Source organism: Polyodon spathula, chromosome 6 (genome assembly GCF_017654505.1).
Source record: "Polyodon spathula isolate WHYD16114869_AA chromosome 6, ASM1765450v1, whole genome shotgun sequence".
Classification (NCBI taxonomy): domain Eukaryota; kingdom Metazoa; phylum Chordata; class Actinopteri; order Acipenseriformes; family Polyodontidae; genus Polyodon; species Polyodon spathula.
In genome coordinates this window covers 56901631-56927421 of record NC_054539.1, presented here as the reverse complement: position 1 = coordinate 56927421, position 25791 = coordinate 56901631, and the positions used below count along the sequence as shown (strand labels likewise).

The following is a 25791-nucleotide window of genomic DNA, read 5'->3' as shown; positions in this document are numbered from 1 at the left end:
CATTTGTCCACTAAAACTTCAACCCTGGCCCCCAGAGCTACTGGGTCTTTTCATTTCAACTGAGCTCTCAGTTACTTAATTGCACCAATTATTGGCTTAATTAGTCAAGATTAACAGATGTTCCAGATCTTTAGCCATTAAAGATGTAAAGACAGCTAGAAAACCTGCAGGATTGGAACTCTCCAGGACCAGGGTTAGAGATCCCTACTCTAAATCATGGCCAAATCTGTTTATACCCAGCTGCACGAGCCTACTAATTATTCAATTAATTAATTAGCACTTAGTGGAAGTTGTGTGGAGAGGGCATCAGTGTAAATACAAACTTAATATAAAAATATAGTAAGCGTGAACTAAATACAACTACAATAAGGTGTAAATATGTATAAGTGCAAACAAATAAACACAACTGTGATCTGGTTACACCAGATAAACATTCAGTGTGTGTTTGTGGTGTAACCTTTTCCTTCATTTCTTTTCTCACACACTTAGGTCTGTGCTTCCATTCTTAGGGCTGGATTATTAAAGCCATGTGCTCCATTAGGCACATTTTTTTCAGAAAGCAGAAATGCACTTAAAAATGTTACTAACCCAGAGATAAACAGCTAAGACATTTCATTTAGTGGCTTGTTATTAGTCTAAAATTGTTTATTATTCATTTTAGAAATGTACTTTTTTTCATTCAGAAAGAGATGTGCAAATGATGATTTGGAGTAAATAGCTTTGATAATTGAGCCCTTAGCTTAATAATAATAATAATAATAATAATAATAATAATAATAATAATAATAATAATAATAATAATAATAATAATCAGGCAGGAGAGAGCTTTGTACTGGGAAAACATACAAATAAATACATATCCAAATAAATGTGAAGGTTTGAGTTCTGGCTTCACTAAAATAAATTCATGTGTACTTTTTATAGTCAGATTCAAAAGCTGAGACATATTTAGGGTCTATTTTAAAAATACAACGGTATGTGTCCATAAAGCAGCTGTTTAGTGTCACGAAGCAAAATTCAATGTATTTGGTATCTTAAATTTCATTTGAACATGAATATTAATTTAGATTTCACAAGCTGCATAGTGATATCTATGGTTTCTAACACTAATAATGTATTGCATATGTGTTTTACAAATGTTTTCTTTGAGTACGTTCAGTTTTATAATAATGTGCAAGTATATTATTTATGAGGCAAAAAGCTACATGAAAAAAATGAAAAGCATGTTTAAAAAGGTTCAAAGAGGACTGTGATGCAATCTGGATCCTCATTATATTGTAATTATGACTGTCCCTTATATTTAATTACTGGTCTTTGTACAGTTACATGTGCCTTTGGTCCTAAAACAAGATTGCATTACGCACAATGCAATTACAGGGATTCAGAATCCAAACATAGTACTAATCAAACCATTAGAATGGTCTTGGGCTGTTTCATATTTTTTTCTTCATCAGCATTGTCTTCTAATATGTTCAGCCCATCTGCTGAAATATTTTTAGTAATTGTGCATGGAGGTTCTTTTGGAGAGCGCTAAAGAAGTGCTGTTTTATTATCTATAATTATCTGTAAAGTGACAGCATGGGTGGATCTCTGTGACATCACTCCCCAGGTGGCCAAGGCCTTGTATCTGGCCTTTCATCCTGTAACTTTCAAACATTCATTACTTAAATTAGGATTATTATTAATTCACTTTCGAAAGGGGGAGGCAATACATTTAGATTTTAAAAGAATCCCCTGGTATTACAACGGTTTTCTTTCAACTATTTTAATGATACAACATTTTAAATTATATTATTATTTTATTTTTGAAAATGCTAAAACTCTTTTTTTAATCATCTTAATGTTGTTGTTTTTTATGCTCAACATTGCACTCTCTTTCAAAAGCAGGACCACTGTGGGTTTCCCATTACCTAAACCTCAATTGTGTTCTGATGTTGGCTGCAACACATCAATGTTTTTTTTGCTAAATAATTGTATGCCAAACACTGAATATTAGCTATGTGACTAGAAAGAACCTACTGGAGCACAGATGATGTGCACTGAAGAATGGCAGGTGCAGCAATCTGCCTAAGGCTCAGATCTGCTTGGAAGGAAGAAAGAGCAAGCTTGGGCACATGCAAATAAGACCAGTGTCTAAAAATCAGGACAATGTAAGAAACATACATTTCACATATTAATTAAGATGAAATGTAGGATATATCTTGATGTAGGTGTACCTAATGCCAAGTTATACCACTTCTGTTTTGAATTTGGCAACAACACACATTTGAGATGTATTTTACTTTTCAGAAGCTTATTGTTGGTCACCTTTGTATTTCTCTTGGTAAGTTTTATTTTATTTTTATTTTTTTAACGTGTAATATGTGAAAAATGTGGTTTACATTTTCACTGCTCTTTTATAAAATCCCTAAACTGTGATTAAAGATTAAGATCTGTAAAAAACCAATAGTGCCATACATGGCCCTGAAGCAAAGGCGTAGTGAATAGGTTTATATTTTGCATAGAGCAGTACAAATGTAAACACTGTCGATCCGATTTGAAAACAGCAAAAAAATGTCAACAGGAATAAAGGGGAGCAGTTGTTATTTAAAAGCACATCATCTGTAATGGATTCAAGTTTCATCACAAATGTTAATGTGTTTTCTTATGCATGTGTTTGAGGCATGGCCTGCCTCTGGAGGTTTGATTGAATAGTGCCACGGAGCAGGGACATATGCTGGGTTATAAAAGGTTTTAGAACATAAGAGGAAATGCACTAACAACAGGAGGCCGTTCTGCCAATCAGTTCTCATTCGGTGCCTAGTAGCTGCTTGATTTCTAAACGATTCAGCATCAATATTGCTAGTATTCGAAGTGCAATCTCACCAGTGCATTATACAACCTCACCATAACCTGCCTTGATGTATGCACTTTTCATTACATAACCAAGCATTCTGTCTGCCTTTTTTTATTGTTTCACAGCATTGTCTAGTTATTGACAGTGATTAGTCTATTAAAACACCGAGATCTTTCTTGTGGCAGACCTATTCTGGTTCTATACCATTCATTTGTTGTTTAACGTCACATTTGTGCGACCAGTGTGACCTATTTTCATTGTATGCACATTTAAAAATGTCGAGCTTACAGGAAGTAAGTGCTAAAGTATGTCCAGACCAAGTTTATATCATAATAGAATAAGAAGTTCTCTGGATATTTGTTAAAATGTAAGTGTCACATCTTCCCTATACCATGAGATCAAGATTAACTCAATCATTTGTGTTAAAGAAGTTTAGAAAGTTTCATCACAGCTGGGTAAGCGGTTCTCTACAGAGATGCAAAAAAAGGACACAAACAAAAACACAGTCAGGCGGACAGACTAGCAGCCTCTGTAGATACACTGATGTTTATTTAATCGCTCTAGTGGTGGATCTAAATACAGTTATCATTTTCACTTTTGTTCAGTCAGAAATAAACTTAAGAGACTACCATGCACCCTTGATTTACATAACCTCCTTGAGGCATTTATTGATTATTTAAACAATGACCACTATTTAGATCAACTGAATGGAACTCATTAAATTACATCATGATATGCCTACCCAGCAGGTGATCATACTGGGAAAAAGATATTTTACAAACATCGATAATAATAAATATGTCTTAAGATTTTATTATATTCAGTTATTAATATTGAAAACAGTAAACAATATAGTGTTAAGAATATAAGAAAAATCATATTTACTTTATGAAGTACAGTAGCTTTACCCTAGTAACATGTCTTTTTGCAATTCTGTTATTCTTTGTTACTAATTGTCAAAACCTTTAAAAACACATTTGCCAACTAAATCATTAAAAAAGCTTCTAATGCAAGGTCTTCTTGAACATCACTACTTAAAGACTTATCAAGTTTAATTGTGTTAATTGCTGGCACTCAATGGCAAGAGAAAGGGTCTCAAAGCAGAAAAATGAAAGACAGGGTTAGGGCACAAACTGCTTTAGTTTATAATGTAAATGCAATTCTTATAAAAGTCAGATTGGAATAACATCTACAGTAATAACCTGGATGAATACAATGAATACAATTTTATTTTACCTGGTTCTTATTGAGTCTCACAGAAAAATGCATGCACCGATCATAATAATATTGAATAATAAAGGACACTTGTTTTCAGAAGACAAATACCAAATGAAAAAAACATTAATATGTTAGCTATGGGGGAGGGGATCTTCTGGCAACCTGTTGCATTGTATGACAACATCCTCTACTCTTGCATCCCTAATTATAGAGATCATGGCACAGAGACTCTGCAAACACAGGGATACGGGGCTTGTCTCTATAGAAAAGCAGAACAGCCTTTTGTAGCTGGTAATTTAGGGAGCAGCAACAGGCTAGTGTGTGAAGAACATAGGGTGTAACATGTGGTGTGGTTCTCAGAAGAACAGCAGGCCTCTAATGAGGACTAGCAGTAGATAGCAGCTGGTAAACTCTGTACTCAGAATAGGTGGTTCAGGCGGCCTTTATTTGGACACAAAAGAATGCAAATTACTGAAAGATCTGAGTAGGCAGTGAGAACATGCTCATATGGTGAGACTCTCCATACACACAACAAAAAAAGAATGGCATCAGCATCTTAGGAGTTAAAGGTTTTCCAATATGTATTCTTTTTTGTTTTTAAATTAATCAATAATTAATTGGAAATAAAAACTTAAAAAAGATACATTTACTCTGATTTGTTGCAGAATATCACTGTTATCACTATGATTTACTTTTCTGTTCCAGTGTAATACATGTTGTTTAGAGCGTATCTTGAGTGTATCAGCAAGTTATCAAGTGCCCAGCCATTTAAAGTAGAGATCTAAAAAATATATCATTTCATTTTTAAGTTTGCAATAAAAACCCTGTGTGGGAATTGAACCGAGGATATGCTTCCAATGCAGACACCCTAGCTTTCACCCCAAAGTGTGTCCTTCTATTTGATAAATTTGCAAGTAGTATAGCAGTAAAGTTACAGTTTTCAATGAGTAATGAGACAAACAAGAATGTTAATAATAATGTATTGTCCCAATTGTATTGAAAGCTTTCATCCGACTTTGCAAACTATCATAATAAACTTGATCCATTCATTTCGTATATTGTAATGTTTTCATGTTTAGGAAGTAGTACTCAGGGAGACGGTGTTGAATTCTCAAAATGTTTGTTTTATTTGAAAAATCTACAGAAAATTCTTGTCAGGGGCCGGAGTTCACGGCACCAACCCTACGTTTTAGTCTCGGCACTTTCATTGCATATTCTCTCAGGTCACAGCTCACACGCTCACTCAGTTGCACCCAGAGTTTCCCATTCAAGTTCAGTGCTGGACTGTCTCCAGTCCCCAGGCTTCTGCACCCCCTTATATAACCTCTCGTCATTTCCCGCCACTGTCCATCTCATCATCAACCAGTGACATACATGCTCTGCAACCCCCGAAAACAGCCACACACCCCACCCCCACCCCCACCCCCACCCACCTTTCATTCTCCCACAATGAGCATTATGCTGGCAGGAAACCAACATTTCTCAATCCTCAAGTAATCATTTAGCATTGCGAGTAACACAACATGCTTAAGACTAAAGGTTAGAGTTTCAAATCCCACACGTGCTAGACTTTTTTTTTTTTTTATTTATATAAAAAAAGATATTTTTTTGTAGGTAAAACGTTGGGAGAAAAAGAAGACGACACAGACATTTTTATCTTCCTTTGGCGACTTATTTCTCTTGCTGTTTGACAGGTACTGACTTTTTTTCTACATTTCATCTATGAGTGTTAAAAGTGAAATGGTGCTTTTGGCTGATTTACTTTTGCTGCGCCAATGCCCTGAAAACATGTAAACTATCCTTGCTGTATAGAGTCTCTGGCAGATCTCGCGAGGTTCCTCTCAATATGTTCACTTTACTGTAGAACACTGGCCTTGTATATAAGGTAATGAATATTTTAACTTGCAACACCCACTTACACGTTTTCAACAGTAATTTTGCTGTTTTCCCATAATTTTACCAGGGTTATGCTATACTTACCATAGTTTGCCATGTTTTCTACTGAGCTTTACCATACCTCTCTGGGCTTTACAATGCTTAACCTCATATTCACTCTGATTGCACTGTGCTGTATAAACTTTTCAAAGGGTACTGACATGTTTTTAGTAGCAGTTGGGAATAAAAACTTGCTGAGATTAACATCTGCTGGTGAGCTGGAAGCCAGGATGACATGGGAATTGAAACATACTTTACACTGTTACTGGTTTCATATTCCCAGCTGGTAAATACAACTGTAGTACAGGTTTAGATCAGTTTGACTTATAATAGCTTTCATTTACAGCAAAGATGTTTCTAATTGAACTGTGAACCACCAGCTCTTCACACAGGTCTATTGAACCAACATGAACAGTTGAAAACCAGTACTACCAGCTAAAAGTAGTGCTGGTCATTGCTGCTTTAAAAAAGTAAATCTGTGTACTGCTTGCATACAGAGCATCATGTTTGAAACATATATTATTGAAGCAAGGCTGAAGTATGATTAAATTCTGGCTGCAAACTGTAGGAAGATGCACTTTCATTTGCCCCAACTCACCAATCAATAACCTGGGCAATGAACAACACCGCAGAAATAAAAGGCCAGAATATGAGTTACTCGGTTAAAATCTCAGGCACAACAAGTTGCCGATCTAGGCCGGGGCAACATATATCCTGGTGCATTAACCTTCACGCAGCTACAATTATCACTGCACTATGTAACAGTGACCCCTGCTGGTCAGGCACCAGACAACCCCAAGCGGAAACCAGCCATGCATGAAGAGAGGTAATTAATGAGGAAGCGGAAATGAGACCATTGACCTTCAGCGGTGATTGATTGCTAAGATGAGGGAATTTTAAATTTGGGAGAATACTGGAGTAAAATATCAAATTAAAAATTATCCCTAAATTCAATGTTGGTCATTAAACCTGATGTTGTACTGTACACTGTTGTTATGATATTGATAATCATGCAATGATACATACTGAGGGGGGTTGTCTGTATTTTTATATTCTGCAGCAGAAATGTGCTGAAAGGCCTGCATTTGTTTGTACATTTTCTCATGTTCTTCTGTTCTTGAATTCAGTTAAGAAATTGATTTAACTAAAAAATCACAAGTGGGGGGGGGGGGGGGGGGGGGGGGGGAATCATTTTTATTTTTTAAAACTGGTAAATTTTAAACAAGTGATTTATCCAATCCATAATAATAATAATAATAATAATAATAATAATAATAATAATAATAATAATAATAATCAGCTATTCATGCCAGCAGCTAGTCCAAAGGGACTGGCTGCATGGGTGTGTCTGTCACTCATAGGAACACTGTCATGCTGGCATGACACAGGCACCTGTTCTGTGTAGAGTGTGGGAAAACAGCAACTGCGGACCAGGGCTTGCCAGAAGGCATACACTTGCACTCATTGAGCTTCTTTGGGGTTCAGAACACAGATGCAAACCCACATAAAGCAGCATGCACTTAAATGCATCACATCTAGTGCATTTCTCATGTTAATATCAATCCTGTACATTTACAATATGAGAGTTAAACAAATTCAGTAATGGTTGTGAAAAAACTATCCATCCACTTTAAAGTCCAATGTACATATATATATATATATATATAGATATCATATATAAAATATATATTAATCTTATATATATATATATATATATATATATATATATACTTATATATTCAAAGGAATTAGTTGATTAATTTTTTGAATGCACGACATTTTTAGAAATTCAGGATCTCTGCAAGCCCATGAATCAAGCGAAGTATGATCATTTACAATATTTACAATTAAGGAGGCTATAACCGTTATTCAATTAATAGACTGTATTATTTAGACAATTTGAAGTTATTAATAAAAGAGAATACTTTTTTTTAATGGGAATAAAAACACATCAGTAAAGGATACCATTTTAACAGGAACTGATAAGAAAATATAAAGTATGTAGAAATGCACTAAGGTGAGTTCCATTGTGATTTAGCGGTTGGTTCAAACAATTTAACAGCAAATGCTCTATTTATTCTGTATAATTATGTATGTGTATATAAATATAAAACTATAATGAAGGAGTAACAATTATAATCCAGAAATAGGACAACTAGTTTTTTTTGTTTTTTGTTTTATTATTTTTTGGTTTAATAATAATAATAATAATAATAATAATAATAATAATAATAATAATAATAATAATAATAATAATAATAATAATAATAATTTCACTTATTGAATATAGTGCTTTCATGCAAGCATTCCAGTATGCTTTACAAAATAAATATAAAACACCTTGTGTCTAATATATAATCCAGCTACAAATAAACAGACCCAAACAAATACATTTTCAAACTAGATTTAAAAGATTCAAAAAGATTAAAAAAGATTTGTATCAGCATTCCTGATATGAATCGGAAGCAAGTTCCAAAGACAAGGGGCATTATAATAAAATGGCCTTGCTCTGACAGAGTTCTTGAAGATAAGAAAATCTGATCATGTAAGGCCTTATAGGTAATAAGAAGAAGAACTTTTAAATACTGTATTACTTTGAATTAACGCCACAGTGTTTATTTTAAATTGCGAAAAACAGCTGCAGTGCTTATTCAAGGGTGGTGGTAAATAAGTGAGATCTCACTAGAAACTAGAGGAGTGAGCACAAACTGTGATGATGGGCACAGTTTCAAATGACACTCAGGAAGTATGGGAGCTGCGACGAAGACTGAAGCCAGACCTTGAAGTGAGTTTGTGAATATTGCACGATCCAGATGTGCAAACCTGGTAGAGACTTACCCCAAAAGACTCACAGCTGTAATTGATTCCAAAGGTGGTTCTACCAAGTATTGACTCAGGGGGGTGAATACTTATCTAACCAAGACATTTCAGTTTTGTTTTGTTTTTTCATTAACTGTTGTTTCACAATAAAAATTATCTTGTATATGCTTTTTCTCATTTTTTGTATAAAAAGCAGCACAGTGTTTTAATTCGTACAGTGGAGGGCAATTGCTTCTCATCAACTTTAGTCTCCAATTCATTTCATGAGCCTTCCTCTTCTTTCTCAAATGCACAAACCCGCTGCTATGGAGCGCCATTTGTGCCAAAACTATCCAGCCATTAATTTGTCGATAGGTTTGTCAATTAGTTTGTCATATCATGAATTGAGTCTTTTGTCCAGCAATTCGTCCATAAATTTGTCAATTCATACAGTAATTCATAAGCTTATTTGTTAATTAATCTAATTATTCATCAATGAATTTGTCAGTTCATTAATAGGAAAGGCTGTACTGACTTTAATGTGAAACGTTTGTATAGCGGTTGACCTGCAAATTTCCAATCAACCTGACAAACTTCCCTGCACACTTCACAACAAAGTACCAACTGTCAATCTCGCACTGTGACGAAAACACTGCAAACTTTCTAGCCAATGGGAGCACACACTAATATTTTAACCAATGAAAATCCAAACTGATTCAGCCAATAATATTGCAGTTTATTAAAAAGGATGCTTAAAAAAATATTCTATTTACAATCTATTTGACTCTGCTGATTTTCAATGGAGACTTCTGTCTCACGTCATGCAAAGCATTGTGGTATATACAGAGAGCACGGCAGAATTTTTTCTATGTAGAGTCAATAGAGGTGTAAGAAATTTTGTTGGTTTGTGCTAGTTTTTTCCATGTTAAAAATATGCATCAAACTTTTGATTTCACATTTGCCCAAGGCTTTTGAAGAAAACAGCAACATCAGCAAATTATGACAATACATAATTATTATGAAAAATGTTATTTACTGAGCACTGTCCCATTTGGTGGTGCATGCACAGAAACATCGCTCTAAAAAAGCGTATTGATTAAATCATTTAACAGTCCGGTAATACCGGTTACTTTAGAAATACATAACATTACAACATAAAATATTATCAAGACACAGCAATATAGTACAGTAAACAAACTACCGGTAGCTACTTGAACAAAGTAGGTAAAAAAAGGTACTGTTCATACGTATATTTGTTATAAAATGATTTCACAAATAATTAACATACACACATATACATATATATCTGATATGATATAGCTTTTGTGTGATCAGCAGTAACTGTATTTACTGTGCATGTGTCGCAGAACAGGACAATAGCATTTTTCATAATAATTATGTTTTGTCATAATTTTCTAATGTTGCTGTTTGCTTCAAAAGACTGGACAAATGTGAAATCTACTTCAAAAGTTTGATACATTTTATTAACATGGTGAAAACCAGCAACATTTGTTACGCCTCCATTAACTCTCCATAAAAATAAAGGGAAGTTTGCCTGGTTAATTGGAAATTTGTAGGTCATGAGCCGAGCAAACGCTTCACACTAAAGTTCATACAGCCTTTCGTATTATTGAATTGACAAATTAATTAATAAATTATTAGATGACTTAACAAATAAGTTTATGAATTACTGTATGAATTGACATATTTATGGACAAATTGCTGGACAAATGGACCAATTCATGAATTGATAAACAAATTGACAAATGAAGAATTGACAAATTAATGGTTGGATAGTTTTGGCACAAATGGAGCTCCATAGCTGCACTGAAAGAATTTATTCCCAACATAGGAGGCTTGTTGCTAGGGCGCTGATGTCACTGCCTTGTTTTTGCTAGTGTATTGCTGCTGCCACATGTGAACATCTTGTTGGCTAAAATAAAAACTGCTTCAGCAAGTAGATATTTCATTTGCTTTGTGTTATTGTGCAATACGTGTGTATATGATAACAGTACGATATTAATGCTTTGTTTTGTATATTGTTGTTTGTGATGTGCAGTACGAAATAAAACGAACAGTAATTCTAAATGCCTATGTGTATTATTGCAGCTAAGGCATATGCAGTTAGACAGTAAAAATGGGGAGCCAACATCAGGACCGTACTAATATATCTGAATCCACAGTACAGCAAGGGGCGATATAACAAGGGGTGTGTGTATGTGTGTGTGTGTGTGTGTGTGTGTGTGCATGTGTGCGTGTGTGCGTGTGTGTGTGTGTGTGTGTATATATATATATATATATATATATATATATATATATATATATATATATATATATATATATATATATATATAATATAAAAAGGCAAATGGCTCTTAACTTAAAAAGGCTGGACAGCTCTGATTTAGATCATTAAAAATATACATTACTGTTTGCCTTTTTGTTTTTTAAATCTTTGGGAACTATACAAAAGGTATGTACTGGATGATTTATTTACAGGACAATAAAAAACCCACAGGGCCAAATCATTTCCATATTTTATGTATCCCATTGAACTTAATATAATGTATATAATATTGCTGCCAAGGCAACCCATCCTACATGCAAGAATAAAAGACTTGCAGACAGCAGCTAGCCAGTTGAATCTAAACGTTAAAGCGAATGAGAGGAGCTCCAGCCATTACCACACACCTGGCTCTCCTGACAAGGGCTCCATACTCATAGAAAATTGAGACTTCAATTGAACTCCTAAGTAATTACGCTTCATGAAAATCAATCTGAAGAAGGGGAATTGCACATGACGGTCTATTTGGTGGACAATTGAGTATAACTTCAAGAAGATCTTCAGAAGTCTACAAAACAAAAGCCTCATTACAAGTAATTACTGCTTACCAGTACTATTCGGTTGCAAGAACCTTTCCTTGCTAGCTGTCTCAGCCTATAATTATTAGAGGAGTGGGTCAAGCTAATTAGCTCTAGGCTTGTTTTCTGTCAGACAGATACACCATGGTCAGATAGAAACAGAGCTGTGTTTATTAAAATGCTTTCTTAAAATTGGTCTGCCATTGTCCATTTATTTACAACAGATCAAGAGAAAGGCTTGTTGATTTCAATAAACTTGTGTTACAACATTATCAAACTACCTTATTTGCAAACCACACAACGTAGTGGCATGTGGCATATTTAAAATAAGAACACTTGTTTTTTATCTTTCAATATGTCTGTTTTGGATAAACAGGAGGCCTGGTGTTGTAGGTTGTAGTTTTAACTAGTAAGGCTTGGATAAACAGGAGGCCTGGTGCTGAATGCTGGTGCATGCTGTTAAGCAGGGATAAGTATTTAGTGAGCAGATAAAATGTTTAATTTGTATGTTAAATGCTAGGGAAAATGTAATAAGAATAAATAATTATAATTTATGGTGTTGGGTATTAACAGTAAAATTTGAATTCAGAGTTTTAGGAATAATAGTGGCTTTTTAAAGTTAAATAATGTTTATTGTCTTTTCTATGAAATACTTGGTGCACTGTCATCCTTGTGGCTTAGTTTATATTGATTTCTGCTGTGTTAAGTATTGTGTGTTTTGAAAACAAACATTGAGTGTTGCCTCCTCTTTCATTGTCCAGTGATCACCTTGAAATCCAGATAACCTAGGAATTAAATGTTACTTATCATTGTCACAACTGCACTTTTTTTTTTATTTAGTTGTTGCCAATTTATTTATTTTTGTTATTTTCTCCCAATTTGAAATGCCCTGTTATTATTTAGACTCAGCTCACCTCTACCACCCCTGCACTGACTTGGGAGGGTGAAGACGAACACACGCTGTCCTCTGAAGCATGTGCCGTGAGCCAACCTCTTCTTTGCACACCGAAAAAGCAAAACATCAGGCCTAAATAGAATAACTGGAAGAATAATGTTATCAATTGTTCTTTGCCAATTTCAGTAACAGAAGGATAGTGATGTTCGGTTGCTACTGTTTTTGTTACAACATGTTAATTACTTTATACTATATATTCATACTGTATTATAGGGATTGTAGCTATATTTACCTATATTTACACTGTGGCCCATGCTGAAAGTTGTATTGCACTTATGTGACATCAAAAAGCTGTACTGCGTGCTTAGCTGTGCTTTCTCTGTCAATCAAGATTAGCTTGAGCAAAAAACGCTTCTCACAAACTCGACAGCTTGTCCCGTTTTCAACGCCCAGCTGACACCACTGCTCGAATAACTTTTATTAGTCAACAAGAAAATGTAAAGGCATCCAAGAAAACCAAATTTGCCTTCGCTCTGGTAAAATCATATCTAACCGAGATTGGAGAGCATAGAAATCCAGACGAAAAACTTGTGTCCAAGTTTGACATATACTTGAGAAATTTCATTTTCTGAGACAACAGAAAACAGCAGTGAGTATGAACGTGGTATCTGTTCAAGAATCATAATACATAAATAACACAGGGGCGGAGGGGGAGACCCCGTTCTAAAAATAAACAAAATGCATTCAACACAGCAGGGCTTTCCTACCGCCCTGCTACACCATATAATTTATAAGTTCATTAAATATAACACTATTCTGATTTCAACACATGTTAATGTCATTTATTAATTACAAAAAAAGAGGCCAGTGAGTAGGAAGCCAGAAAGGTATGTTCTATTTATAGATATCTTGAACAACAACATTGTAACAGGGCGAGCAGCCCTGTGCAGTTATTTATTTAGAACGGGGTTTCCCCTTCCGCCCCTGTGGAGCTTATTTTGTGTTTTGTATTATGATTTATTTATTTGTTTATATATATATATATATATATATATATATATATATATATATATATATATATATATATATATATATATATATATATATATATATATATGTGTGTGTGTGTGTGTGTTAAACTGCAGTTAACTGTATGTTGTTGTTCCTGCTTCTGGCCTGACGTCACCGCAATGCCAGCATGTCACAAAAATATTTAATCATTTTTAAAATCCATGTACTGTAAAAAATAATAACATATGGGTTCGAGCTTCGCTCTGGTGGTTTATGATGTCACAGAACCGCTGGATTAAATATGTTCCCGTAATTCACTGCAGCCTATACATTAGTCTAGAAGTATACGCCATTCTGTTTAAACCAAAAAACGGTATGTTGTACTTTGCATGTATTTCTGTATGTGTTTTTTTTTTTTAATTCTTAATTTGCCATTTTATATTGTATACATGTACAGATTTGTTTTATTGAATTTATTTCATTTCATTCGCTTTTGTATCAGCTGCTTTAGGTTGAATTGTTAGTAGCCCTAGGGATGCCTGTCTGTGCAGGCTCACCAATCCTGAATATGCATTTACACCTATAGAATGCTGGCGAGAGATTGGGGTCCAAATGGCATGCCCGGTACTGGTGAAGACGGATAGAGGGCACAATTTAGGGAAAGAGGAGTGAATGCCTGAGCGCACTGGTAGACTTGGAAACTGAGTGACAGACAGTGTCAGACAGAGCATAAGACAGAGCCAGGGGTCACCTGACTGAGAGTGACAAGGAGAGGTTTTATTATTTTATTTTTCTTTGGTGTGGTCCACGGCAGACATTGGTCCATATTTATTTACCATGTTCAACAAATAACTTGTTGAATCGTCGTACCTGTGTGGTCTGCTTTTATTTCACATGCAACGCTGTAGGATATTAAATCTAACTCTAACTGTAATACAGTTAGTAACATATTTTTTGTTGGTTTGTAGTCAGAATAAGTGCCCGGCCAGACCACAGGGGTCACTGGTGAGGACTGAGCTGAGGACACCCTGGCTGACCTAACCCTCCCTCCCACCGGGCGGTGGTCAGTCAATTGTGCACTGCCCCCTGGGAGCTCCCATCCTCGGTCGGCAAAGGAATAGCCTGGGCCTGAACTGGAGACATCCAGACTATAGGACGCATCCTGCACTCTACGCGAGTGCTTTTACTGGATGTGCCACTCGGGAGCCCTTTAACCATATTATTTTATCAAAATTGTTTCTCCCTAATTAATGTCTAATAATATTGCATAATATAATATAATATGATAATATAATATGCATCAACTCTCCATAACAGCTCAGCAGAACTGAACTGAGCCCATCAGGATTCTTCTGAAAGTAGAAATAATTTGATTCCTTAATCTGGAGCATATTAGGCTCTAAAAGGCACTGCACAGGTAAAGCACTCTGGATATATGATCTCAGTTCCAAAGCAGTCTATTGCTTCCATAATGCCTATCCACCCCAACCCCCGCACACATACATACATTAACTAACGAACCCTTTGATAAAGCTAGAAACCACTGAAGAAAAGCTGTATACATTGTCTATTATTATGCAGGCTACCTGATTACAGGATAATCACAGAAGTCATATCATCTGTTCCAATAATGTCAAAAGGCATTATATAAACAATTGCTTCAGTGGTGCATGTTCTGTAGTATATAGACTATATATATATTAGACTCTATTTCTTCTTTTTCTACTGCAATAATAAATTACCAGTAATTGCAACTAATTAGTAATTGCTGGACCTTACAGGTAGTCTAATAGCCTGTATTTAGATAACAATCTGCTGTATTAAAAAAAAAAAAATCTTTTGAAAATAAGACATCTAAGTGAAATTGTATAAAGGATGTATAATAATCAACCCATGTTTTTATAATCGTATTCATTTAATTTGAAATAATGCTTTTCTTTTGAAGCACAGATAAAGCTCTGTGCACTTATGAAACTCTAATAAAAAGCCAGCAAACCAAACATGTATGTGAAACAGTCATAATTACATGTGTCTACTGCCTGACAGGATTGGTTGTAAAGATCACTGATGTGATCACATCACTGATGTGCTTCTGCTCTGACCCAAATATGGAAAGAAAGACAGGACCCTCTAAACGAATATAGCTTTATACAGAGTTTCATGTCACCTTGTCTGTTTAATGTTTTTGAGCTACACAGGTAATGACATGACAGCAGATTCCTTTGACGTCCTTAAATGATATCTTTAAAAACAAATAAAGACAGCAGCAGAAGAGTTGTAATGCAAAGAGACAGAGGGGATCAGGAAAATGAAGAGACAAACTTAACATCGACAAATATTGAACAAAATAACGACTATATCATTTCTTTACAGAAAATAATGAGCCTGCTTGTCTTGATACATATAAAACTGCAAAATGAAATAGACAGGTAACTACACTGTTTCAGGGTTGACTGGTAGAACTGTCACTGTACTCGTCACTTGGCAGGAAAAAGTCAAAAAGACATTTATTCTTTATTGGAAGTTTTGATCCATTTAGGTCAACCCTTCTTTTTAAACCACTTTCAAAAATAATAACTGGGGCAATATATACATTTTTGTTGAAAAATAAGTTTGCCAGGCTAAAATGGAAGTAAGCTTAAGAGATAACTGCAGGGTCCTGTCGAGTTTACAAAGAGATAAGAGTCTTCAGTCAAGTGGATAAAATTCAACACTTATCTGAGTGAGAGGGAACTGTATCAAGGTACTCCTGATGCGTCCTCTAGTTTTATATGACAAGTGCTGTTGTCTTTCTTTAGGTCTTGGTTATAAATTTTAGTGATTTGGTTGTGCGACAGGCTGCTGGTACTATGCTGTCAGTGGATTATTTAAGGATTGTCAGTGGACTGTCTTTCTCCTGTATCATATTGTTTTATCTCATAGCACAGCATTAGGAATCCCAAAAAAAGTGAATAGAGGAGAGACATCATATAAATTGTAATAATTCACCCTGTCAAACTCACATCAAGTTGCTGTAGAACTCTCTTTCCTGTGGCAGAGCAAAAGACAGGACAGGGCAGGACAACCTGGATAAGATGTGAATGGAGTGATTAGGCGAATTTGTCTGTTCCCAAAGAAACGATATTCGTTATGCAGCTTTCAATGATTTGATGTGGTGAGTCTTCATCTAGCTGATACCTGTGGCTACCCGACTCAACCCCTTGATCAACAGCAAGTGAAAAGCAATGGTTTGTATATACGAGAAACCCAGATCAAAAGGAGCTGCCAGCAGCACAGAATTGTTGTAAGTTAGAAAGAAAAGCTAAGCAAAAGTACCAGTTGAAAGGTTAAAAATACCTGTGATCATTCAATTCTATTTAATTTGTATTCCTAGTTACATACATGTTTGACCTGTCAGATGTTTTCAGATTTGAAGAACACTGTTATTTTTGATTGTATAACATTTATTCAAGAGGTTCCAATAGTGGCAGAACAGATTGAGATCACAGCCAAAGGGAAGCTCACACCATTTAAGAGTATGTAGCTTCAAATGCCATTGTTGCTGTTCTTTTGTCTATTTACTTGACATTTGCAATCATTTGAATTGTTTTGAGAGCTGCTGGACAAATATAGGGATTTCCCTGCTGTAGGTTTAGATGCTGTAGCAGGGCAGCAGAAGAGAGCCCTGCACACTATTTAAGGGGGCAGGGCAAAACCCTGCTAATATAACATGTATTTCTTTTGAATTATTATTATTATTATTATTATTATTATTATTATTATTATTATTATTATTATTATTATTATTATGTATAAACATGACGGCAAAAAGCCATGTGTTTTTTTGTTATTTGATTTGAATGTATTTTGTATTAATTTAAAATACAGTGTTTTGTTATTGTTTGGCAGCATGGATGGGGAAGCCTGTGCAGAGTGTAACCATCTCTGGACTGATTAATTGAATTTTAATCCAGCGATGGTCACTATGACTGGGTCCACTCTCGCCTATGGACTATGGACTAACCCTCCCTCAAGGATGGGAGAAGGAGGACAATAGGGGACTTGAGGGAGGGTGGATGGCTCTCAAAGTGGACATCATATTTTGACAATGAAGCCTGTTGGAACCTCTTGAATAAATGTTATTGTTTAGCAACTTGCCTGTGCAGTACTGTAGCCTACAACACATGTGACACATTGGGTATTTTTTGTTTAATATATAGAATAAGAACTTAATTTACAAATACAAAATATAAGAACTGTATAAAAGTATTTGTATTTGTATATGTTTAACTTATGGTCCTCAATCTTTTTGTATCGGTAATCCCTTTTACACAGCAAGCCTTTGAGTGCAACCCTTTATAGATTAAAAACACCTTTTTTTTATATAGTTTAGCATATGTATTTTAAATGGAAAATCTATAACTTTATACTATATTTTTAAATAAATGATGTACCTTTTGTCACTGCTTGGCAGGATAAGTGCCTCACCTATAGTGTAGGGTTTCTTGGCACAAGCAATTTGTAGAAACACATCATAAGAGGCTTCTACAGCTGAGAATATTTGGTGTCGAAAATTTCCATGTAAATCAAGCATGGCTTTCTTTGTTGCCTCCTATCTACATTTGAAGAAGTCAAAGTTTTTATTTGTGTGCTCAGGATGTCTGGATTCCAGATGATGCTGTAGTTTACTTGGTTTGAATTCGCGAATTGCCCAGTCAAACTCCGAAATGAATCACAAAGATCTTTCATTTTGGATTTTACCCGGGCAGATCTAGGAGTGCCCAAAACTGCCTGATCAAAGTTCAAAATTAATCTCAGAGATTTTTCATTTTATGTTTACAGGGGACAGAGACAGAGTTATGATTGAAGAGATTTTTTGACCCGCCTACCTGAGTAGCGTCATAACCTCACTTGCTCATCTCATTCATTAAAACTACACAGGAAGTCTGCTTTCAGAAAATAGGCATACATTTAAAGATCTCTTTAAAAAAGTATTTTTTTGACAAGATGACTATGTAAAATATTTCATGAGATATATAAGACTAATTTATTTTAAACAAATTATTATATATATATATATATATATATATATATATATATATATATATATATATATATATATATATATATATATATATATATATATATGTTACGTACTTAGTTTACAATCTCAGTCACTCCGCTGAGTACGCTCTCCAGCTCTTTAGATCGCTTGTCATAAACACTGTCAAGCGTGAATCAGCTAATTGTTCATATTCCACCCAGCAGCTGCATCCATCTCTCTGATTGGACAGTTCAATACAATTCCTTATTATTGGTTGTTATTACGTTATTAATAATACTTTTATACTAGAACTTGAAGCAGCCATGTGGCAGAGCAGAGCTCTGCCCTTTATAGATTGGCAGGGATGGGGTTACATTTCCTTACCTGCCTGCGTTTATTGTGTTCAGGTGGCTGAGGTTGATTGGAGTAATTAACGATCAATCAGCACCCAGCCACCTGATATAAAAGGAGGCCTCAGCTTTCCATTAGGAAGAGGAGGGAGCAGAGGAAGCAAGCAAATGGTTATGATTGCTGTTTTTTTGGGGTTGTTGTTATATGTTTTTTTTTTAATGTCTGGTCCAGTGAAGGCATCACCCAGACTGGAAACCTAGTCCTGACAAAACCAATGGACTCCAGGGATAGAGAGTTATCTTGCATCTTCTGTCAAAATTGTTCAGTTTTCACATGTCTATAGATATTTGGTAGAGCTGTAAATCTTGATAGTGGCACTAAAAACATAATCCAAGCATTGTCATGTTATAAACTGCAGTTCTTCGATACATGTTTTTTGTAAAAAATGTTTTATATGGGTGAAAAATCCATTCATTGAAAGTTTCCCCATGTTTGGTGTACATCAGTCTTGTTTTAATTAAACATCTGATAGTGTTTAGTTTTGGATTTGCATTCTAAAGTAAGAAAATGCTGTGTCACTTCAAAGAAATTACAGTGTTCAATGAAACCTCTCTTCTATTGAAAGTATTGCAACTATTCTGAATGACTTCATCCTTTTTCAGTTCTACTTTGAGAATGGCTAGACAAAAAGACATTTAAGTAAGCACCAGACACCCTAATAAAGGGAGTCTTCCACTTCATTTAAAACTCATTAATATTCTTCACACCATTGGCTCTTTCACAGCAAGTGCCGTTGCAAACTTTTTTGTGCTACCATTACTGCAGCTAAAACATATGATTAATGCACAGTTCAAACTGTTTCTTTCCCACAAATGTAGTGAACAAAAAGGCAGTAAACATGTTTACAGTGTGAGGTTAGTAACTTTTTTTATTTATGATATACTATCCCAATACTTTTCAAGTTAGTTTTTTACACCTTCAATACACTTTTTAGCTTTTTAAAAAAATTCACTCTTTACATAAAAATAATGCAGCTGATTTTTTTCTTCTCTCACAAGCATTCTATTTTTGTTTTTAAGCAGAACAAAGAAACATCTTATACAAGAATGTAAGTACTGTAATGGATCTGTAGGAACATAACAGGTCATAGGATTCAGTTTATAGGTCTGGAGGCAGCTGGCCTAGTCTCTATGACAATCGAAAAGATAAGGAGTGTATCCTTTTATTTCTTTGTGTTTTAAACTTATTGTACTGAATCTGCAAAATTGTAATAAAAGAGGTAAAAGGGAGTGAGCCTAGCTCAGTAACCATATCTGCATCGATAAGTGAGGCACACAGGCTCGACAAAGTTTAACTCCCTAGAATTACCAGATGTTGTGGCTAATTCAATATAGTTATCATAATCAAAGAGAAATATTGTCAGTTTAAAATCTTCAAGGGCAACCAAGAGGATATGTTTGTTTTAGAGTGAGTTTTGTACAGTCAGTCAGAGAAAGTGAAGAGCAGGCATAACATCTTGAACTACAGCACTGCTTTCAACATCAAGCAACAAATAAGTCAGAAAAAAAGAAAACTTGCATATAACATATTTAATCAACAGTTCCAAACATGAATGAATAAGTCAGAGAAAAGGATGCATGCTATCAACATCTAGCAAACAACGTCAGGAGAGAAGAGAGCAATGGACAACAGCCTAACCTACTATCTCGTCGCAATATTCAAAGGAAAGCCCTAGAATTTGGTTAAAATTGTTAGAAACTTAAATAATACAAAAATGACATAAAGAGAAATGGACCAACTGGAACTCGAATAAAGAGGAAAGGTCAACAAACGTTGAACCAATAAATGAATGAACCAATTTGGTCTGCCAGCACTGGTCAAATTTACAACAACAGATTCACACCAGACACTGAGCAAGACTGGATTTGTCTGACCAGGAATACAGGCAACTCTACAAAGTAGAGAGAGGGTTATAAAGTATAACAGGATGTGGCCATACATCGCTGTACAGTATAAACCAGGAGCAAGTGTAAAAGCTGATGGAAATAATTTAATAGTCAGACAGAGTGAAAATAATTAAAGCAATCTACTTAATTGAAATTGGTGCTAGAATAAATATCGAATGAAAGAGTTTGTATTTTGATCATTTTCCTGACATACACCTATATATTCAAACAGTTATCCAATTTACATGTTTTATTCATGCTATTTGATTATTGACTATTGATTTTGCTATTATTACAGAAAGACAAATATAAACATTGATGAATGCTTGCTTTTGCTTATAATTGACATGTCACATTGAAGCTGACGTATTACCTGAATATTATCCATTGCTAAACTTAATGTACTGATGATTTTTCCACTAATTACCTTTCTTACTTTTGTACCATATTACTGAACTCATTTTGATAAAATGTATAGACTATATAACCGTTCTATTGTTGTTGTTCGTCTGGGTTTCATTTTCCAGATCTTGAGCTTGGTTGGAAGTAATTAATAATTAAGAGTGCTAATTAATTACAACCATTACACAAATCAGCCACTTACTCTTGATTGGGTATTGTACATTTATTTACTTGTTCATTCTTCTTACAGATCTCCTCCTAGCGACTGATGAGTTAACAATAGTGATATCGGCATAAGCCACATACTTACCTGTCGACTGTGGAGCCTGCTTTTTAATTGAATGGTAAAATGTTAGTCTCTGAACCTTCTGATTTGCGGTTCCCCTTGCTTTTCCATTCAATGCAATGGCCTGATATGTCGTTTCATTACAGTACGTAACTGTGATGTTTCTAACCTATGCTTATGAACACCATTTTATAAAAGCATTGTGGTACTTCAGGCTTGCGTGATTTGTTGATATCCAGTGTAATGGGTCAGAGTTCCTTAGTTTGTTTTAGATGGCCTATTTTATTATAAATATTTTACTTTATAGTAGCTAACCGTTAACAAAAAAAGAAATGCATTTACCAAAAACAGCCCTTTAATGTTTCGTGTATGTATATTTTCTATGCTATTGTACGCTAACATGCTGCATATCTGTTTTCCATTGACTAAGTAAACGGATTCTGATTGTATATTAAATACAGTTTTGGTCTGCTCATTAATTATAGCCAATGAAATTGATTTGACTTTGTAATTCAGTGCGATATCTTGTCCAGAGAAAGTGAAATTCAAAAATAGATGGGGGGACAAAAATGAATAATGTCCTTCTAAAGAGTACATTTCTAATGTTCACTGTGCAGGAAACAATGGCCTGTCTTGCAAAACACAGCAACAAACAACAAGGAGATATGACAAACAATGACTTATGAAACTGGCAGACTTCCACGTACTGTCCCAGAATCCTCTCTTCCCAAGACTGTGTTTGACAGTTAAATAATATAGCCTGCTGTTTTTCAAAGAAGCGTTTTCAACAGTCTGTTCAAGGATTATGTGATGTCATAAAACGGCTGCCTGTGTCTTCACAACCAGCCACAAAAGTGAAGGAACAACAAAAGCTTGGATAAAAACAATGAGACTTTTTACCTAATACAAAAGGTGGTCATTAGCCATAGCAGGAGACTAAAGATAAAAAAGATAAGAATGTGCAATGCTTAAGGTTTAGAACCATAACAAGCACACAGGGAGGGGACCATAGAGCCCCAAAGCCAGTGCTGATTGATTAAACCAAGGGGTATAGCAATAATTAAGAGGTAGTGACTAATTAATTGTTTGCTGCATGCTCGATTCTGATAGGGGTAAGGGATGCTATGTAGAAATTATATAACCCATGTACATGCTTTACCCCGGTAGAATACATTAGTTACTGATGAAGTGACTGTTATTCTCCGGAGCGCTCCGTTGTTTGATGACCACTGCAATAAACCTTTGATGCAACGATTGATGTGATTGATTGTCTCTGATAATCTTTGAGCTTCATTAAGCGACCCTACAATGTAATCAAAAAAGCTACAAAATTATATCGCAAGAGTCTACTGGAAGCCATAATAGCCATAATAGTACTAGAGTATTTCATGTTAGATTTCAAAATGTCAATCTTGACACCTTGTGCACATGGTGTGACCTTAACGGCAAGCATGCATAAGTTTCATGCTTGCACGTCCTGCAGAGTCACGCTTCCTCCAGAAGACAAGCACCTCCTCTGCATTCGGTGCCTGGACATGCAGCATGCCTCCTCTGCCTTGGAGATGCAACTTTTTGCGAGATCTGTGCAGTGTTCCTTGGGTCCTATGCAGTAGACTCGCCAGGTTCACTGGTGTGGCTTCTCCAGCTAGCTCGGCTGAGCCGTCCATGGCACTGGGAGCCCTGGTCTCCCCCATCCTCCATCTATTCCAGAGCCCCTCGCAGAGCATTCTCTGTTCTCAGGCTTCGGCGCCTCATGCTCACAGCCGCTTTAAGTCTCCTGCACAGAGTGCTGAGCAGGCGAAACAGTCAAAGCAGGTACAGGACATCACTAGCTTAAGTCCTGGACTATTTGGCCAGGCAGCAGGCCCAACCCCCTGCTCCGGTCCTGGCTCCACCGCTATCATCTATCCCGGAACTGACTCCATCCTTAACGGTGGTCACCTGGAACGTTTCAGAGCCAGACTTGGCTATGGCTGAGGAAGACCAGGACGCAACCTCAATCGCGACCTCCTGGGAAGTTAGGTTCTTCCCTCAGGATGAGGAGGAAGGAGATTTCCAGGAGCTAACCTTCGGGACGGGTCCCAGCTCCGAGGCAATTTCAGATGCTGGGCTTTCCCCTCTTCCAAGCTTGATCCCTGTGCTTATGGAGCAATCCCCCAAGTTCCTCCGGGTTCCTTGGACGGCAGCGCACGAACCGTGCAGTTCTGTCTTCAGGGCGCAGGCTTCATTGCCCTGCCTTTAGTCATTCCAGACATTCCCTGATTTCCTGGAAGAGGTATGGTCCTCTTGGAATCCACCAGGCCTCGGTGTTGATACGAGCAACTGGCTGGCTTTTTAGAAGGCGCGGGAGCGCTGGGCTTGGCGGAATTCCCACCAGTGGACTCGACCATCGCAGCACTGATGCAAGCCCCTGCAGCAGGGGGTTTACCTAAGGACCCTGCATGCCTTAACCATTTGCGGTCCAGTGTCGGACCAGGTCAATGCAGGGTAACAGAGGCCCATTTAAAAAAGGACTATGCTGTGGAAGCGCAAGTCACTTGCCTGGCTAACAAAGCAGGCCTCCTTACGGCTTATCTGAATAGTATACTGCAGTCGGCACCCCTCCTTGAACTGGTGGCTTCAGAGCTGCACCTGGTATCAGGCACGCTGCTCCAGATTTCTGGCTTCCAAGGGCAGGCCCTGAGCTGGAGCCTGGCAAGCCAAGTAGTAGCTCGCAGGCAGCTTTGGCTGTCCCAAGCAAGGGTCCCTTATGAGGGAAAATTGGCCTTGCTGGATGCTCCGATATCTCCCGGCCATACCTTCGGGTCATTAGTGGAGTAGATACTACAAAACCCCCATCAAGAATGTTAGGCACCTCGGCAGGTAGCCTCAATGCTCCCTTCCCGTGCTCCTGTGCGAGAAAGAATGAGATGCTGGCCTGCACCCTGCATGGCGACCTGAGGCATCACCTTCAGGCTTCCGCAGCAGCTAACAGCCAGACCCACCCGCAAGGATGGGGGAGCGTTGAACATGGGGCCCCAACGTAACACCAGAGGAGTGGCAACATCATGTGCCCTCTTTAGAGGAGTCTCATTGTCCAAAATATGTACTGTGGCTAGCTGGGCTACCCCGCATATTTTCACCAGGTTCTACCGACTCAATGTGGAAGATCCCTCTATACTTTCATTGGGCACAAGGGTCCTTGAGGTTGCACACTCGCACCGCTAACCATGGTTTTGCTGTCTTGAGACGTCCCTCGTCTGCTGTCTCCGCTCACGCTCCCTTGCAACAGCTTTGGTATGTAGCTTTGGTGGTCGTCTTTGAATTGAACAGGAATATTAGGTTACACATGTAACACTGGTTACCTGAAAGATAAGACAACCACCAACCTGCGAGGTCACATCGGTCGCCTTGGCGAGTTCGATGCAGAAGAGGAAGTGAGCTCTGTGGATTGACTATTTGTTGCCTCGGAAGACGGGACCAAGGACGTCACTCCCTGGAGGGGCCTATCGGCAGCTCTTACATGTATGAATGTTTATTGTAAATGGAATGAATGTTAAATAATAAAGTTTATTTTTGTATAAAATGATTCCAGGTGTCACCGGTTATTGAATAATTAATTTGTTATTATTTAATGCTGTGTCTTTCCTTCTCGAGGGAGCACTATTAGGTGTTCAGTCGTGAGCTTGTCTTGTGAATGTCAGTCATTGTATGTACAACATGTTACGGTAGTTATTTGCAATCTGAGTGAAGTATCCATTCTGAAAATAAATATTTACACCTGTGAACACTAGCAAGTTGCTGTTTCCTGTCTTCTAAATACCCCCGTGTTCTTGACAGAATAATGTGATTGTGGCTTGGACCATCACATGTTTATGTATATATATATATATATATACACACACACACACACACACACACACACACACACACACACACACACACACACACACACACACATACACCATTCTACTGTGCTACATTGAATATATATACAAATGTGAACGGTTTTGCAGACATAAATATGCAGCGGCCCTGAGGTGGCCCTGCAGCGGCACAGATGTATGAACAGGGTTTTAGACTTTGAGTTATACTTTCACTTAGGCTTTAATGTGGGCTAAGTGCTAGGAAAAAAAAGAGATTAATATAAAATATAAATGGTTCAGTCAATCTGAATCAACTGTTGTTACAAATGTTCATGCAAATGATCAAATTTAATCAAAGCCCCTAATACTACCAGTTTAAGGC

The 25791-nt window shown here is 36.6% G+C and overlaps 1 protein-coding gene across 1 annotated transcript in view; it reads left to right on the top strand.

Annotated features, from left to right (window-relative positions):
• The window catches only part of mchr2a (melanin concentrating hormone receptor 2a), a 79765-nt gene extending 55381 nt beyond the window's left edge, over nt 1–24384 (top strand). The window contains exons 6-7 of the mRNA XM_041253862.1: nt 23422–23765; nt 23903–24384. Of these exons, the coding sequence (XP_041109796.1) occupies nt 23422–23765; nt 23903–24384 (826 nt within the window). The remainder of the gene's footprint in view (nt 1–23421; nt 23766–23902) is intronic.
• Nucleotides 24385–25791: the final 1407 nt, after the last annotated feature.